Source organism: Solanum verrucosum, unplaced genomic scaffold, assembly GCF_900185275.1.
Source record: "Solanum verrucosum unplaced genomic scaffold, falcon-dt-bn FXZP01000060.1, whole genome shotgun sequence".
In the NCBI taxonomy this organism is placed as follows: Eukaryota; Viridiplantae; Streptophyta; class Magnoliopsida; order Solanales; family Solanaceae; genus Solanum; species Solanum verrucosum.
The window spans coordinates 5,894,191-5,910,337 of record NW_026020129.1 but is presented as its reverse complement, the minus strand read 5'-3'; the positions used below and the strand labels follow the sequence as shown (position 1 = coordinate 5,910,337).

General features: G+C 36.6%; 1 protein-coding gene across 1 annotated transcript in view; it reads right to left on the bottom strand.

Annotated features, from left to right (window-relative positions):
• LOC125827062 (uncharacterized) overlaps positions 1 to 16,147 on the bottom strand; it is a 60,605-nt gene extending 44,458 nt beyond the window's left edge. Inside the window, exons 1-15 of the mRNA XM_049506420.1 lie at positions 15,918 to 16,147; positions 13,685 to 13,788; positions 12,461 to 12,595; positions 12,328 to 12,378; positions 11,203 to 11,297; positions 11,020 to 11,137; positions 10,211 to 10,312; positions 9,942 to 10,127; positions 9,678 to 9,838; positions 8,559 to 8,729; positions 7,175 to 7,267; positions 6,753 to 7,074; positions 6,100 to 6,204; positions 5,928 to 6,023; positions 1,213 to 1,280 (exon numbers count right to left, since the gene is read on the bottom strand). Of these exons, the coding sequence (XP_049362377.1) occupies positions 1,213 to 1,280; positions 5,928 to 6,023; positions 6,100 to 6,204; positions 6,753 to 7,074; positions 7,175 to 7,267; positions 8,559 to 8,729; positions 9,678 to 9,838; positions 9,942 to 10,127; positions 10,211 to 10,312; positions 11,020 to 11,137; positions 11,203 to 11,297; positions 12,328 to 12,378; positions 12,461 to 12,595; positions 13,685 to 13,788; positions 15,918 to 16,014 (1,904 nt within the window). The 5' untranslated portion in view covers positions 16,015 to 16,147. The remainder of the gene's footprint in view (positions 1 to 1,212; positions 1,281 to 5,927; positions 6,024 to 6,099; positions 6,205 to 6,752; positions 7,075 to 7,174; positions 7,268 to 8,558; positions 8,730 to 9,677; positions 9,839 to 9,941; positions 10,128 to 10,210; positions 10,313 to 11,019; positions 11,138 to 11,202; positions 11,298 to 12,327; positions 12,379 to 12,460; positions 12,596 to 13,684; positions 13,789 to 15,917) is intronic.

Here is a 16,147-nt window from a genome sequence, read left to right as displayed (position 1 = left end):
TCAATAGATCGCACGTCCAAAATATGAAAGCAAAATATGAAAGTAGCAAAAATGAAGATGTTGCAATTGATGTGTGGGCATACTAGGAGAAATGGGTTATGAGTGAGGATTTTTTAGATAAGGTGGGAGCGGCCCCTACGGTGGACAAGATAAGGAAGGCGAGACTGAGATTGTTAAACATGTAAAAATAAGATGCTCATATACCCCAGTAACCCCAATAAGGAGGTGTGAGAGGTTGGATATGATGAGCTTAAAGGAAGGTAGAGGTAGATCAAAGAAGTATTGGGGAAAGGTAATTAGACAGGATATGGCACACCTACAGCTTACCGAGGATATGACCCTAGAAAGAGGATATAGAGGTCGAGGATTAAGGTAGAAAGTTAGTAGATAGTTGAGTGTTGTCTAGTTTTTCCTATCAGTATTATTATTATTATTATTCTCCTATCTTATTATTTGATTTTTTAATTACCCGTTGTTTTTTACATTTTGCTTAGGCTATCATATTATTTGTTATTTCTACTGTTCTTTTCTCCATTATTTTCAACATGACTTCTTCACTGTTGTGTTTCTTTCTCATATTATTTTTATATGCGGTTACTTGGGCTAGGGTCCTTTGGAAACAACCACTCTACCTTTGCAAAGCAACAAAAAGTAGGGGTAAGGTTGTGTACACACTATCCTCCTCGACCCACTTGTGGGACTACACCGGGTATGTTGTTGTAGTCATAGTGGATGGTGTAAAAGAATACAACATGTCAATGTCTACTGGTACTAGATTTATTTGGGCCATTCAAGGGTTGACAATGTTACAACATTAAACTGCAAAAGATAGATAAACCTGACAGAGTTATAGCCAGACATGCCTAGAATCCTAGGTCACTGAACCTCAACACTAGATCCCTGTTCACCACACCATCCCTCCCCAAAACCACCTACACTTTACATCAGGCACATTTATAGGGAGAATTTTTTTTCCTTTTCTTTGTGAGGTTGTCTACTTATTGGTATATTCCTTGTATACGGTTTTCATGCCCTTCACTAATGAAATGTTATTACTTTATCAAAAAAAAAAAACATGTAACAATTTTTCTCTCTTTTTTTGACAAAGGTAACAAGTAACAATATTTCTTTTTAACTTCTCAAATCACTGTGAGGACAAGTAAACTCAACAATATCAAGATACAAGCTGAACAAATAGAAGAAGTATCCAACCTGGATTGATCCTTCAGAGCTCTGTTTACTTGTTCTTGTGCAGTTCGTTTGACTTCATCAATTGTCATCTGACAATAAGGCAATTACATCATCTACCAATACATTTCAAATGATAAATTGGGAATACATATATAAGCCAATAATCTCTTATATGTGTTCAATAATTCAACATTTTCAAGACATTAATATCCATACTACTAGGTTATAGTGAGAAACAACCTACCAAACAAGTAGTAACTGCACAAGTTGATAAAAAAGGTGATACATGAAACGTCTTAAAAGTAATAGTCTCCCTATCCCAAAATGTTTACCTTTCCTTTTTTGGGTTGTTTCTAACTATTTCCAATGGAAGTTTCAATTCTATTTCGATACCACAATGATTCAAAGGCCTCTCTTTTACCTTTCTCAATACGAAATTATTCTCAGCTTTTTACTGATATTGATTGAATCAAACCAACTTGTGCGCACCTCAATATCTTCCACCAGCACAGGTCATATCGATATCTCTACCTACTACCAAGATATAGGCAAATGTGAAGGATTGTCTAGGTTCTTTCCTTTGCAGGATATGAAACTTGGTCTCCCATAGTTTTTCTCCAGTTCAACCGTTAAGCCACACCAATAGATGCTAATATTCATCCTATTCTACTAATATAATTATAACATGTTATCGAGATGGCATGCTTTCCTATCCCTAGAGGGGTAGAGAGGAAGATAGAAAAATTAAGAAGGGATTTTCTGTGGAATGGTTGTGAAGAGAAAAAGAACAAATATAAGCTCTGGTCCGAAAGGTAATTTTCAAAAAAAAAGACTTTCTATGGAATGGTTGTGAAGAGAAGAAGAACAAAAATAGGCTCTGGTCAGGTAATTTTCAAAAGAAAAAGAAGAAAAACAAATCTTTTGCGATGGGATTCTCTAATTTGTAGCAAGAAGAACCATGGTGGCCTTGAATCAAAAGACCGAGTATTCATAACAATAGTTTGTAACAAAAGTGGCTATGGAGGTTCATGACAGAGGACAGATCTTTGGGGAGAAGATTCATCACACAAAAATATGGTTTAATGAACAGGTGGACAACTGAAGAAGTGAAAAGTACATATGGATGTAGTCTTTGGAAGACCATTAGAAATATGTGGCCAAAGTTCTGGACCAATATTATAATCAAAGTGGGCGATGGTGTTAAAGCTTCCTCGGGATAATTGATGGATTGATCAGAATAATTTGAAAAACTTTTTTCCAGATCTCTATATTTGAGTCTTCAAAAGCAGGCAACTGTAGGGCAAACCTGGATGGAGAATGGATGGGAGCTGAATTTCAGAAGGGCTTTAACTGATTGGGAAGTGGATAGAGCCATTATATTGCTTCAGTGTTCGAATTCATTCAAAGGCATTATTGATGTAGCGGACAAACCAGTGTGGAGCCATTCCAGCAAAGGATCCTTCTTAGTTAAATCAGTCTACTGGAAGATGAACACGAGAAATTGTGTGACAATGGAATGGCCCTGGAAATTCATCGGGAAGATTAAAATTCCTACCAGAATAGCGTGTTTTGTGCTGTTGGAAGTCAGAAGGCTTGTTTAACTCAGGAGTGACTACAAAGAAGAAGTCTTCAAATCTGCTCAACATATCTGTTGTGTGGACAGGAACCTGAAAACAATGAGCATTTTTTCCTGCATTGTGAGACAGCTGAAAATCTGTGGCATACGTTCTTTGGTATGCTGGGGTGAACTGGGGAATGCCAAAAACAACCCTGGAACTTTTAAAGAACTGGAAGAGTATTGGAAGAAGAGGGGCAGAGAATCCCAAGCATGTATTTGGGTGGACAGTATGGAAAGAAAGAAACCTCAGACATTTTGAGAACAAAAGCAACCACATCTACAAAATTAAGATGAATTGCCTGAATCTTTTTTTTATTTTTGGTGTAAGCAGGATCTAAAGAGGGAGATAGCAGTTTTAGTAGATTTCTTTGACAATTTATAAGTTAGCATTTGTACATAGGATCCCCTATAATCCTATTTTGTGAATGTAACCTTTTCCCGTAGAACTTACTTGATGGTGCTGAGCCATTATGGATATAAATACAATTACCCTTTTCCAAAGAAAGTTATTGAGAGATTTAAGATATTCAACAATTGATACTTTTGATCTCTCTCAAGAACGCTCATGTGCAGAAGATAAAGGTAGCAAAGATGAGGATGCTTAAATGGATGTCGGCATACTAGGAGAGATAAGATTAGGGACGAAGCTATATATGACAAATCATGATGTCATGTAGAGTCACTTTGAGAAAGTACATAATGAAATGTCTGGAGGACGTCTTATGTTTGATCACAGATAGGAAATGAAACGAGAATCAAGTCCTCGACACAAAAGTGGTGTCAAATTCCATTGGGTGATGTACTCCCGGTAGTCTACATTATATCATACTGAAGTATAAAAAAACAGTTCCAAATATAAGTGACTAGGTGTTTGCATACTACATTTCTAAAAAAATTATCTCTAAAAGTCATTCATATAGTTCTATTACTGATTTCACTTTGATATCTACTGTCTATTGTGTAGTGATGCATCTCCAAAAATAGCATCCATGGGTGATCAGTGACCTGTCTTAATGTCTCGGTATTGGTACCTACACTAAAGAATCAACTAAGAGTGGAGAAAGTGCCCAGCCTGGGGTTCACCTTTGGGATAAAATCAAACCTCAAATGAGCATCAACAATATGGTCCGGTGCGTGTCGAGTCCTCCAAAAGTTGCGCAATTTTGGAGGATCTGACACAGGCGTAGAAGCATTTTGGAGGGTCCATGCAAATGGTTATGACATTGTTACAGATTCATTAGTTGTCCAAATATATAGGACTACACAGAAGCAATTGGTCTCCCTGATTGGTCTCAGCCTCTCAGGTCATGATTGAAGGAATGACTATCCCACAAAACAATGGTACCTGCAGGATAGTTCCTTAATACCAAGGATGAAACTCCACGAGAAGACAGATTGTCTCAAAGCTAGGCTAGTAATCAATACATATACTTAAGTTTCTGGTTTTTGTGATACTTTTCCTCTGTGTCTTGTATTTGTTCGCCTCCTTAATCTCCATAACAACCATGTTTCACTGGCCTCTTTTCGAACTTGATGACAAAGTCTACATAGAGCAAACATGAGGATTTGTTACTTCTGGGAGATGTTGATGACGAAGCTTACATATACCATTAGGATTTGTTACTCCTGGGATATGTCAACTACATCGATCTTTATGGTCTCAAGTTATCACCATGGGCATTGTCTGACCATTTAGTACGATAGTCCAAAAATATGGCATGTCTGAATTGAAGCTGATCATTCAATGCTTCATAGACATTGTCTGAAACACGCATCTTTTTGGTTGCCTATGTTGAGGATATACCATATAACAGGTGATCTACATGAAGGCATTGCTCAGGTGTTAAGACTGTAAATATAGAAAAAAAATTCATACTGAACAGACAATTCTCAATACTTGTAATCGTGTAATTAGAAAATCTTAAGGGATACACTTGTCGTCTTCCTTTTTTTAATTTGTAGACACCATTGAGTCCAAAATGACTTGAAGAACTAATCAAGCAAATCACTCTCAAAAAGATTTATCAGCAACCAAGATCCAACTGCACATTAGCAAGAATCATAATCAAGACTTGCCATATGATTTGGGTTGGTAGTAATGGAATGCTTTCATTATCTAAAATAAAGAACAACTCCTAGCAAAAGACGGTCCCCTCACCCATGTTCACCCAAAATTAGACCATGTATAAAATTCCCCGTCCAAGTCGGTTGAATTCAACAGCAAATAATGTTAAGAAACAAGTGATCGACCGTCCCAACCACCAGCCAAAGGCAGCCAATAGCATCAAACAATGTCCTGAAGAGAGCTGTTCACACCCTTGCCAATTTTGCCACGTGTTTGCACACTTATACCTGGATCAAGCCATCTACCACTCGTGCAATCCACTGGTGCTTTCTGTGTGCATTGCAATGTCCATCCTCCACACCCTGTGTGCATGCTAATGGTCTGCCACACTCACATCATTTACCCAACTACTTCAAGTATAGATGTCACCTTTTAGCACACACCGCCAAAGTTTTACCTCTGCTAAGCACATTACCAATCTGTGTATTCTCAGAAGCATGAGAACAGCAAGTTCCATGGAAATGAGTTACGTGCAATCACATGATCCAATTGGTTACAACAATCATACTTTCAGTTTCAGGGGAAAATAGAACAAGAACCTTTTCAAGCTTCTCATTGGGATTACTTTCAAACATATACAATGCCCATAATGTCAATGTGCCACAGGGCACCTCCATTAAAATTGTTTTGATAAAAGAAGAAGAGCTAACAATAAAGAAGTAACTTCTTACTGGTTCACCCCCATTCATTGCCAAGAACAACAAAATCAAGCAAATGAAGTGGAGCGCACTAGAAAAATCTTGTTCTCAGGTACTTGCTCATTCACTCCCCTAAGCAACAAATGAGCATGTAATGCTCGAGACAACTTCCCCTAAGAAGCAAATTTTCCTTTTTCTGGTAAGGATTTAAGAAGCAAATGTTTTATGACCATGAAATATGCTGCGATCTAAACCACAATTCAATGACCAGTGAGCAGAACAGATGGAAAAGGAGAAGTAAAAATGTCAAAATTGGGATCTGGAACTAAGAAAATTATAAGAAGCTAAAGCTAACCTGTACTGCAGCAGCTGTTTCCAGAGCTATGGTCTGACTCACAGCAGCATTACTTTCAAAAAAGTTGATAATTTGGTCAATCGAATCCTTCAGATACTACGGAAAAAAATTTTGATCAGATGAAACGCTCAACTGTTGTAACTGGTGAAATAAAATAAAACCTTCAGCTTACTGTCACATAACACGGAGAAGCTTTAGCCGCCAAACTCCAGTCAATGTTGGAATCGAAAGGCTTGTAGCAAAATGCAGCAACCAAGGAATCATTGACAGTTGCACTCTGAGGAAAAAATGAATTACCATAAATGAAGCTGTCTAACTTAAACCCCCGCCCCCACCCTACCCAGCCCAAAAAAAAAGAGAGAGAATAGAAGATCTACTTCAACATTTCGCAAGCTTTCAGATATCAACTTTTCACTGTACGGAATCTTTAAAGAGAAAAGAACGAATTGTATATCCCCAATTCCCCAACCTCTCTATAACAATTAAAGCTCGGGCTTAAACGAAGAAAGGCATAAATGGGGGGGGGGGGGGGGGGGGGGGGGGATACAAATGTGTATATGTAGTCCAACACTAATAATTATAAGCATGAACGACAAATATAAAGAAATTTTAAAAAATTACGATAAAGTGAAATGTCAATTTTTTGGTGTCGCCTTTTCAAGACTATGCTCATTGGCTAGGAAAGGTATGTCATAGAGCCTTACACATAAACGCCCGCTAAGTGAAGCAAAACGCTCAACATGATTTGTGCCTCGCTTCAGGCTTAAGCAGACTTAAAGCGCGCCTTTGACAACATTGCTCTAAATTGAATGTGAAGATTCTTACCTCAGCAAGAAGGCCATTTGGAGACCATAACTGATATGATCCTAGTTTTACATCAAAAACCTTTGCTTCTGAATAAAGCTTTATATAACAATCAAGGTTATCACATGACAAATCAGCAAGGCAGCTGTTAGTATCACTAAGCTTTGAGGCATTGTGCTTCATGTGAACCTCCAAGGTGGTATGTGGCACATCTCTCCTGTCATGAGTAGCCAACAGTGGTTCTTCTTCACCTTCTTTATACCCAATTATATTATTTAACCTCTCCCAGTCGTCCTCAGTAAACTCTGCTTGCTCACTTTCATCGTCAACTGATTGGCTGGACCTGAGAAATTGGTCAACCACATAAGACTACAACTAAGAAAAAAGAAAGAAAAGCACTTCACAGTACAGAAACTAAGGGGTTACAGAGATCCAGTATTAACCAGCCAAATGACCACCAAGATTTCTTTGACTTTTGTTTTTTTAGGTAAGAATCCGACTCTACTGACTTCTGCACAAATTTGTGTGCCAGCATCCTGTTGAAAAGTTAAAAATAAAGGTCAGCCTCTAATACAAAAATCCGTCTAAATTCTAAATCATCGGCAGGACATCTTCTGCGCATAAACATCATTGTAGGTAGGGCTGTCATGGTTCTTCATGGCATTAACCATTATTTAACTAATTAAACACAAGTAAAACCTTCTGGAACACTCTTAAACCTAGGAACTGCTTTACAAAACACTTGACATATCATGAAGGAATAAAATAACTCAATCAATAAGTTTCTGTTCAATCAAATGAACAAATCAAGCTAAAGATACATGAAAGAAAAATGATAGGGTATACTTTAGAAGAATGCACCTTAGACCTAAATCAACCATAAAGCTAGCTCAAGCAGTGAGGTTTGTTGAATATCGAAGGAACCTACATGTTCTACCTCCATGAGGTAGTGCTAAGGTCTGCGTACATTCTACCCACCCTAGACCCCACTTAGGGGGAATTCACTGTATGTTGTTGTTGTTGAAGGAACCTACACGTGGGATTCAAACTTCATCCCCCCCCCCCTTTTTGCCTGGCTAAACATCTAGATCGTGAAGTAACATAAAATGGGTGGTCCAACATCATGAACGGGTCCAACTCTAATACCATCCGAAAAATATGAATATCCTATCCAAAGCTTGAATATACTACGAGTGTAGTAGTCTAAAACCTTCATAAACTTCCAAGTAAATACCCTCCCTCATGTGTAACTGAACTTTTTGAAGTCCACACATGAACATTAATCTGGTGCAAGAATGGGCTTACCAAAGGTTGGTTCTAGTACCATAATAAAAAATGAATATTTAACCTAACACAACCCCAATAGCTAGCTGAAGCAGTTACTTGGTCTAAAATTATATATGGAAACTACAACTTTAACCAAAGTGGTATCTAACTGGCATGATCACAAAAGAGCAAGCTGAGGCATTATGACTGACATTTGAGAATTCTGATTAATTGATAAGCTCTATCTACAACATCCAATGAACCTTGGTTTCTGTGTGTCCTTTTTTCCCTCTCTTTCTTTTGACACCCTGAGAACTTATTCAGACTCATTGAGAGAGAGAGAGAGAATAACGGGGAAGGAGGTAGATAACTCAGATTTCACCTGAAAAATTGACTAAAGATATCCGCTCACCAAAACTGTATCCAATGACGTAGTCAGGATTAATTGAAAGATACTTAATCCCACAATGTAGCACACTGACATATAGCCTTTGAATTGATGTAGTCCATTAGCCAAACTTCATGAAATAATATTTTTTAAAAACTTGCAACACAAATTACCTCCATTGAAGAATGATTTCAGCATCAAGTGTGCGATCCAGTTCTTCTAAATCTTTATTATCATCTATTACCATCCGATCAGGCTCGGATTTCAGCAATGAAGCATACAAAGAGATATATTTCTTCCGCAACCTTGTATACCGCAGGACCTGCTCCCATGACAACTTCCCACTACAAACAACAATTGCATAATTAATTAAAGACTAAGAACCAAATCTTCTCCACATCCACTACTAGTGTATAAGTGTGGATAACCACATAGGTGATGGTCAACATGCCTGCATCACCTGTGTGGTTCCACACCTACATACATATATATTTCTCTTTTTTTTCTTCCGTTTTAATTTGTTCGTCATACTTTTTAATTTTTTTATATATTTAAAAATTGCGTAAAAAAAATACTATAAAACATGATAATTGATAACTTAAAATATTTTTAAAAAAAAAACATATAAAAAATTTGATTGATAATTAATCTATCTGTGTCACACAAAATGGGACAAAAGAAGTAACATGTATTATTTAATTTGAAAACTACGTAAAAAGTATTGTATATCTCAATAATTAACAACATTTGATCAACACTTGAAATTTTATTTGTGCTACATATATTGGGACAAGGGAAGTAACATATATTACTTAAAAATTACGTAAAAAGTACTATAAATTACAATAATTAACAATTTAAAATATTTAAAAATCATATTAAAATTTAATTGACTCTCGAAATTTTATCTATGTCCCATAAAGCGAGACAAAAAAAATAACAGATATCGGGTCCGGCTAGCACGGGCACTTGTGTCTAGTGTGTATATATAAATCTACATGACTTATATAAGGAAAATAAGAGGGAATGACATTACATCTTCTAAAAGTTAACACCTTTTTTCCTAAAAGCCCTATAAATTTCGCTCAATAGAAACAAAATAGAGAAAATATGTTAAATGTTTAGATTATGGGGACAAGTAGAAACATGTTGACTACTCTTTCGTCACCTTTGTTTAGGCCTATTAAATTGGTCTTCAGCCTTCTAACCAGAGTGTTGTGAGAATATCAAAATGTAAGAGATAATCCACAGTTTGGTGAGTCTCTTAATTTTTGAAGAAACTAGTTAGATACCTGGCCTTCTTTATCTGAACAGATAAAGCTTGATAAGCATACTTCCACCAAGACCTTGGATCAGATTTCACCGAAACATGTGGACGAAGATGAGCGTAGTTCAACCGTTGATTGAAGGCAGCAAAGTTCTCCGCTAACTTTAATAAATCCCTATAGCCATTCTGCACAACATACCGAAGTAAGTAAAAAAGCCAATACAAGCTAGAATTAATTCCGCATTGGATAAGAAATAAAAAATAGAGAAAAAAAGTTAGCAAGACTAGCCTTTGACAAACAAAGAGTCACATCGTCCAGAGCCACGACTGCCTTTTGAAGAGGGTCCAAATTATCACGTGAAGGATTAGGGCGCTGTTTCAAGAACTTAGCGTTCCCAGTCACTGGTTGCAAAATGTAAGAATGCTCTTTGATGTGATCAGCAGGTTTACCATTAGCCGTTCCATATCTGAAAATCTAAGGAATTGAACTAGGTTTAGGAATAAGAACAGATCAGAAAGAGCAGGCACCAAATGATAGCTAGAACATTTAAAATGTACCTTGACCCACTCCTGTGGTAGCAAATCTGTCCATGGTTTGTCAATATGCCATGGAGTGATATCAGAATCGAAATAAACAGCTAGCCGTTCAAGTTCTACAGACTTAACATATCAAAAAACAAATCAATAAAAAGTGTGAAAGAAGAAAACAGAAGTACAGTTTATCAAGAAAACACAGGAAGGAATTATCACAGCATATAAAAATTTAGACAAGACACTAAAGTTGCATTAAGTACATATGGACTTGACAGTTTCACATGTAAGTACACACTTGCGTTACTGGTGAATCTCAGTCTAAGATAGAAAACTATAACAGTTACATTGTACTTATTTTTCTCTCTTTTGGGACCTACAGCAGACTTGCGTATTTCCGAACTCCATGGAAATTATATGCAACTGGCACTACATAATATTTAGTTGATCACAGTAAGTTGGCCAGAACAAGGGATTCCTTCTTACTCCAGTTCTAAAACTGATTCCTCTCCACTTTTGAAAGGAAAGCTCCTCAGTTCCCTCTGTTCATTGTAGACATGATTTCACAGAAGAGCTACAATCAGAGGCAAGAGAGTACTAGAGATACTAAAACTGTTTCAGTGAAAACCACTAGTCTTGCACGTCTATCGTTGCTAACTAATCAGCTATAATCAGAACACAACGAGGGCGAAAAGTCGCGAGAAATGTGGGGAGGTTGAATAAGGGGTTTGCTTGATTATAAATGCATAACGGAAATGTAAGGTCATTGAGTGGGGGTGGTTAAGAACTTATGTCTTTTCATTATTAACTTAAAATGCGAAAGAGAAGAGACTGACCTTCTGTATGAAATCCAATGCATTTCCAGTTACAAAGGCTTCACTCCCACTATCATCTACGGTCATAGCTGATAGTTTCTCTAAGGTAATACCAGCTGCAAAAGGGTGGCCAGCATTGCTGCATGGTGAAAGCTAGTCAGTTTCATCACAAACTCAAAGAAATCAATAGTTGAACCTCCTTACCTCTCAAGATCTTCATATCTGATGTGGATATTTGAAATTGAAAGCTTTAAGTTCCCAATTATTGTGTTGATCAAAGACCCCAACCAGGACTTATTCTTGAGGAGAAAGGCAAAAAAGAAAATTGGTTAAAGTGATGATGATGGACAATATTCTATGAAACCACCATTCCCTGCTAGAAATATGATTTCCATTTGTTCCCCATTGGTGGTTATGTCATAAACTGAACCAAAGAGGATGCCTTAAAAATAGTAAAAAATTAAAAATAAACAACTAAAACAGAACATACCAAGCAGACTTGGGTCACTTTCATGGTAAAACTCAATCGAACTTGGCATTTATGAGTGCCACACACAACAAGAGTCAGGAATATCTTATAATTGATGTCAAATCTCAGTTCATTTAAAGATGTGGATACTATCACTAGAATCCTTGAATTATAATCATACCTTCTAAAGAAACTGCAGTTCAACTTCTTAATTACTTCTAGCTAAGCATGGATAATACTGAAACCAACTCACATTCTTAAGAATTTGTTCAAGTGCGTGACCATCTCATCCAGAAACTTATGTTGTTTGAGAGACCACACATTCATTTACTTAATTATGCTATATCTAACATGTCTCTCACATGTGGGCCTGATTCTTTTTCATGAGCATGCACGTGATTCTTTTTAATAATGGGTGTGCAAACCCAGGACTCTGGCTGTTCTGACACCATGTTGAAGCTTAAGTTGTTAGAGAAAGAACACATTTGTTTATTTAATTATATTATATCTCAACAGAAACTATAATGCCTCTTCTCCATTTCATTATCTAGATGCACAGATAATGCTAAGAACAACTAGATTATACTGCAATTACTGAAGCTAATCAACAGCATCTTATCTGTATCTCTCACTGTTCACTTTCATCAAGAGCAAGAAATAAACAAATCGCTATTTCACGAAACCCACAAGTTCACATCTGAAAGCAAGAGCCAGTGTTCACCAATCAAATTAGTAAGCTGGTATCAGATAAACAGTTTACCACTGACAGATACAATCAATGAACCCATCATTTAAAGCATTCAAGTTGACACACATACGTCAAAGGTTTTATGCATTTGACAAAAGAAAAAGAAATATACCATTTCCGTCTCTAGCATTCGTTTACTCTCCAGAAGCTTTGTTTCCATTTCCTAGTTGCAAGGAAAAGAGGTCATATCAATAAACATTTCCTGTTGACATGCAAAGTATTTTACTTGAGATTCAAAACCTTACTCGTATTCTACTCTTCTTAGCTTCTTGGATAGCATCTTCGGTAGATCCTTCAACTTGGGTTGCTGGTTCAGCTAATAAAAAAATACGATCCAGGTGAACTAGAACTGGATCTTGGCCAAGCCTGCTCCATGGTACCTGTAATTATGGACTTATTACTGACATGTAAATGACAATAAATTCTAATTAACAAGTGGCCCATAAAGGGGATACCAACTGTCCCAATGTTAAATGGAAAATGATGAGAAAATTTTTTTTGATGAGAAATCATAAGACAAGGGAAAAGGAATGAAATATTTAGAGATAATAAGAATCCCTGGCGGGTGGACACACTGTAACTATATCAAACCAAGTTTGTTGGTGCTTTAAGTGCAATGATATATATAGGGTCTCTCTTTAATGCATAAGAGTTAAATAGGTCCACAGCTTCGATAAGAAAAGGTTTAAAATGATATAATTCATTGACCTGACAATTCTTTTTCCTTGGGTCCTTTTTATTTTTTTCCTTTACAAATTACGTCTCCTTTATGATTTCAGGTTTTATTTCTTTTGTCCCATTTTTTCCTGTGTCATACACAAGAGTTGGTAAAAAGTCTAAACCAAAAGGTTCTTATGTAGACAATTTACACTTGAATTGATTTGCTTGTAAAATAGGAAGTATACTTACAAAACTACGAGTGCTCATATATTAGGGTTAGTTCCAAAAGTAACAACAATGTCCATAGGGATATATGTTATAGTATGAATTTGGATAATAATGCACTTTAGAACAACCAAATTAAACCATTAAATTCAAGAAAACAGGTAATAAAGGTTAAAACGAAATTACTATGCAATGATATGTCTAAAGGGTGATTTAATTCAGATTTTAGCTTGCTTTCTTGATGTCATGAGTTTATTCAGCTCAAATTTCATTTTAAGTCAAAGGGTTGAGATTATTTCAGTACTCAGTAACCAATCAATCCTCCTTGTAGAAATGATACCGACTCATCATTATATTAAATTATTAATTACTGTGATGTGGGCACTTGCTTTCCAAGATCACACAACAGTGGGATAAAAATTACAACCAAAAACGATTCAAAATATTATGAGTATGCCCTCGAGCTTAAAATATTAGTCATAAGCAAAAACATCCACAGCCAAGACCAACCAAAAACTCAGTTCATTTTCAGGTACTCAAAACTTCAAAACAACTCATTAGCAGTCGGATATTAGGGGTAGAACCTTGAGTCTCACAGATCCAAGAAATCCTGCCTTGACTTTTACAGGTAACTTCAATGCATTGAGAGCCTCTGGTTTCAATTGCATATTTACTAGTTCTACATCGCCTGTCACATATACCACAATGTGTTAGTAACCAAGCAAAATTTTTAATCCACAAAAGTATATGTTTAACTGCCACGAATATGGTAAAGGAGAACACTTAAGAACTGTTTTACAAACAATGACATCCCCAAAAAACTGCGGAGAAGACGTAAAAGCTGAGCACATCCATTGATGGATGTATGTACGTTCAAGTGCACCACTGCTTTTGCTCGACCCGCAAATATGTGATTTGATTTGTTGTTATACAAAAACAAATCGAACAAAACCAAGTAACTATTTATAAATCATCATACTTGTACATAAACAATGTCTAGAATTATTATCCCAAAAAAGAATCACTAATCTGACTTGATATCATTCATCTCAATAGAAAGTAGGAGCTGAAGTAGCCCTTTGGACATGGATCTTGTGGTGAACTTTCATTGGACATGCGGCTTCTTTGGGCTTGATAAATCATTCATATGACTTTAACAATATGCTTACGTGCTTGGCAAATTTGAAATTTACTGTTTGTTTTTTTTTTGTTTTCTTCCCTGTCCTGGATTCGTGTCCTCTTTAGTGCCAATTGTCATTTGATTTGTCTTCACATAATCTTAAGCAACTTATTGAATTAGCTACACTAATCCTTACCTTGATTTTACGTTCCAATACTTCTCCCTCCTGTGTCTTTCGATTTTGTCATACTGTAATCACTGCTTAACTTGAGATACTGTAAATGTTTGGGAATGTGAATCGCTGTGTTTCTTCTCCACATCAATCATTCTAAAAGTTGATTCTGCTCCCATCTCCTTACCTGAATATTACGCCACCAATAATCTTTATTCTTTCATAATACTCTTTTAATGTGTGCATACAAATGCAAGTATGATGTCTATAGTCCTCCATTTCCCTTCCACAATTTTCCATACCTCTCCACTATCATCTTCAACCAAAGAGTATGCTTGTCCATTCCAAATCTCCATAACCATTAGCCTAGTAGGACCCTGTTGAATACTCAGAGACCTTGCGCCACAACACCTCCAATTTCTAACGCCATGCCAGCTGATTAAATGAAGTTTCTTAACCCCATATTGCTGAATCCCATAGCAAGTTCCCCCTCCCTCCATTGAGTGTCTGCTCATCCAAAATCTCTATAACCATTTTCTTAGTAGGGCCTTGTTGAAAACTCGAAGACCTTTCACCCAAAGATCCCTCATCTATTTAGAGATGTAACGTCCTCCCAGTTTATTAACTAGAGTTTCCTAGCCCCATTTGTTGAATCCCTTTAGAGCCTTCCCAATTTACTTGTGACACCGACCAGTGCCAAAAACAATGATATCAAGTACATAGAGATGCTTGATATGTATCTTGGTCCTTGTTGAACCCCGGTTACTCGAACACGGTGCAGGTATCCGACACCAATGTTGATCTAAAGGTCAGACTTGTCATCATATAATGACTTATTATTACCCTGACGACCACTTAAATTGTATGTTGGATGAACTAGAAGCATATATTACTTTTTTATGGGGTTTCATTGGGAATTTTTGCAGGTTTCTCTTTCTTAAATCATGTTATCTTGATTCTATGCAAATTCACATCCCTTAGTTATGTTTACATGATAAACCATTAACTTAATAGAGGAAAAATAGCCCACATGAACTGTATAGCTCTTGTGCAAAAGATAAACTTTACCACTTGGCAACATGACTGTTTCATCATCCACTTCCATATAATGGACTACTCTAGATGCCTACTCTAGCTTGTTCAATTTCAAAAATACTTCACTTCACTCACTTGCCAACAGTCCTGAACCTTCTAGGCCTAAGATCTTCCATAAAATGATCCTTCGAAACCATAGTGATACAAAGTTCCTAACAGAACCACTATAAATAGCAGTCATCCACACTCTCAATGGATTAATCGCCTCGAGTCTCTAATTCCATCAGGCAAAAAAGCTTAATCCCAAAAGACATTTTAAACATTCAATAAACCTATGCTGTAAATGCAGGACAACAAAGCAGTTCTAATCCAATCTACACCATTTAAAAGCATACATTTCACAAATTCATCACACAAATAACATAAAAGCTCATCAAAATCATCATTTCATAACATTTCCAAATTCAATTGAGGAGATTCAATAACAAACCTTGCCAAACGCTGATCTTAAGTGCTTCTTTATTAAGTCCTATAACATAGTTCCCCAAATACCTCTGCAACAAATACGCTACCTGATCTTCCAACATCTTTCCGACTTTCTACTAATCACCTTCTAACACTGAGATTGTGAAACTCTACAAGTTTCTATATATACAGTGAACGAACCGATTGAAGTATTCCGCAAGTTTCCTCATAGCGATGAAGAACGAAGAAAGAGAG